Here is a 2,546-nt window from a genome sequence, read left to right as displayed (position 1 = left end):
CACGCACACAGGGTGACAGTAATGAACAAAGATTTTTTCAGCCTAATAGCCCTTCGTTTCAGATACGATAAGTCACTTAGACCAGTTACGTTTACTGATGAACTAATGTTATAAATTTTGGATGTCCGGCCTGTACAAAAAGTGAGAATTGAAGAGGTGACCGAGGGAGGTCCAGATCATGAGCATCAGACTCGGGCAAATTTAATGACAAGCGCTCAAAGGGAACATCAAGCTACAATGCTTGCATTGCAAACAAAAAGGGAAAATGTTCGCGCACTCCACGCCATGAATCGGGAGGCGCTTTAATTTTTGTTGCCGGAGTTCTATGTACCCTTTAATATTAGAGGGCATAGATGTTATTTCCCGATTCATGCTGAAGAAATCAACATTTTGTTTGATCCCAAAACTGAAGTCAACGACAAAGTGCTCAGATGTGTTTTAAGGTATACTCTTTTCTCTGTCCTCCCACAATTTTTCATTCTTGGCTCTTAAAGTTGATGCCTCACTCTTGATATGTTTCCTTGTGAAGTTTTGTTATTTCGCTATTGCCCGAGGATGTACAGCAACAACGAGTGTTCCAGATTGATTCACTGGTCTCAACACTGTTGCTAGTAGAGTCAGTTCCGTACCTCGATGTGCTGAACTGGTTTCGGGAGGTCCAGCTGGACGATGCCCGAGTATTTTTTTTGGCATATCATGAAAAGTGAGTTTGTCTCTCTCTCTCTCTCTCTCTCTCTCTCTCTCTCTATCTATCTCTCTCTCTCTCTCTCTATCGCATGATGTTTATAGGAATCACCGTACACGAGTTATATAGTGCTTCCTTTGGATTGAAACTAATAGAATTCTATTGTGCAGTTCCCATTGGAGTCTTCTACTAGTCGACGTGCAAGAAAATGTCATTTACCTTGCAAATTCGACATCTGGTGTCCATGGAAATGTTTTGCTATAAGTAAAAATCATTAAGATACATATTATTGTTTGAGTTAGAAGTCCGGATTGATCAGGATAATGATTGGTCTCTGTTTACAGTGGAGTCAGGAAACTAATGGCAGCTTACGAGAGCCTCAGTATGGACATCGACACCCTGGATCGATCGACCATCCGAAGGGTTAGTGTCCCCAAACAAGAAGATGGCTACAGCTGTGGGTGGAGGGTTGCACTTAATGCAATGTTGCTGCTACGAAGCATTTTTCAGCTCCCTTCAGAGGATGTAAGCATTTTCAGCTCCCATACGCATTTGTGCTCTTGTTTATCTTCTTATATATTGTCATGTTGATCTTATTTATGCCTTGATGAATTGTGATGGCAGTTTCCATCAATGTCTCGCTACGTGGACCTAGACGTCCAAACGTTTAGGGAGGAAATGATTGCGAAATTGATCGAGGTCGCTGAAGTTATGCCTCCAGACGGGCCAGTGGACTTCATCCCGCCCAATCCACGAGGGGGGATAGGCCCCCCTGAGCCTCTTACATGGGCTCCATACTTGGGAGAAGAGCCCTGGCTCCATCCTGAAGCCGATACCTATGGGTTCCAGCAATAAATAGTTTTTTCCTTCTTCCAACAAATGTACGTTTGTAAATATGCAGCTATACATGTATTGGAGAGAGAACATCAAATGTAAATACACTTATCATTTGAAAATCAGAGGATCAAATTTGCTACTGTGTTCCTTCACTGCTTGCTTTCTTACTTTAAGCCTTTTTTTGTGTACATAAAAATTCAATTGGGGAATTCTTGCCTTCATTACATTGTTTTAAACAGTAAAGCATTACAAAAGCAATGTTCTGAATAGATAAGTTTATTGCATATGGAAAATACATTGTCACCGTATACATGGTCACATCATATATCTTCTAGTGCCTCCAATTCATGTGGGGCTGCAACATCTTTACAAATGATCTGATGCTCTCTTCTTTTACTTAGCTTCCGACCATCGAGCTTGAAGCAAAATTGATCTGGAGGATTCTGAATAGCTACTTCTAATTCCTTCCTAACATATTCGAGAGTCCAATTCTCTTCCACTTCCAATGTCAAAGATGGGTGACCCTGTCGAATCATAACTATATCTATCAAGCAAGAGTGGCTGCCATCTCTTGTATCTTGGTCCATGCTTTCCCAGTTGTTGTTGATCCATCGCCACCTTCTATAAGTAAATGACATGCACAGATGTTGCCTGGCAATATAGTATCTGATTCCAAAATATCATTAGGATAATTTTCCGAGTATAATCAAATAAGCATTGTAACTGTTTCACAAAAATACATTTTAATGTTTTAACACTCACCGAAATGCAATGTCGGAGGTGTTCAATCGACATTCGATCAAATCATCTCCCTTTGATGATTTCACTCTCCAACCTTTGTCAAACAAATGATCAAGCCAGGCTTCATCTACATCTTTGCACACAAAAGTTGTTCTTGTTTTTCTCAATTGTTTACAATCAAAAAATAAATGAACAAAGCATGCAATTGGAACAAACAAACTTAAGTGCACATTTCTTGCACCAATGCTAGGCTTCATAGCACATTTAATATCATTAAACATTT

The 2,546-nt window shown here is 40.1% G+C and overlaps 1 protein-coding gene across 1 annotated transcript; it reads left to right on the top strand.

Moving 5' to 3' along the window:
* The first annotated feature begins 924 nt into the window (after positions 1–924).
* LOC147606722 (uncharacterized) lies at positions 925–1,540 on the top strand. Its single transcript, XM_086792253.1, has 2 exons — positions 925–1,210; positions 1,310–1,540. Exons 1-2 carry the CDS (start codon positions 1,046–1,048, stop codon positions 1,538–1,540), a joined length of 396 nt encoding a protein of 131 aa, XP_086648379.1. The 5' UTR covers positions 925–1,045.
* Positions 1,541–2,546: the final 1,006 nt, after the last annotated feature.

The sequence above is a fragment of the Cibotium barometz genome, chromosome 57 (assembly GCF_041138505.1).
Source record: "Cibotium barometz isolate CiBa-2024 chromosome 57, ASM4113850v1, whole genome shotgun sequence".
In the NCBI taxonomy this organism is placed as follows: Eukaryota; Viridiplantae; Streptophyta; class Polypodiopsida; order Cyatheales; family Cibotiaceae; genus Cibotium; species Cibotium barometz.
The sequence above is the reverse complement of the archived record's forward strand: the minus strand, read 5'-3'. Positions and strand labels throughout refer to the sequence as shown.

What these genes read in the sequence shown, in the direction of transcription:
- LOC147606722 (XM_086792253.1), top strand. Translation starts at nt 1,046, where the DNA reads ATGGCAGCTTACGAGAGCCTCAGTATGGACATCGACACCCTGGATCGA. An exon ending in TTCAGCTCCCTTCAGAGGAT is followed by an intron (nt 1,211 to 1,309) that starts GTAAGCATTTTC and finishes TTGTGATGGCAG; the next exon opens with TTTCCATCAATGTCTCGCTA.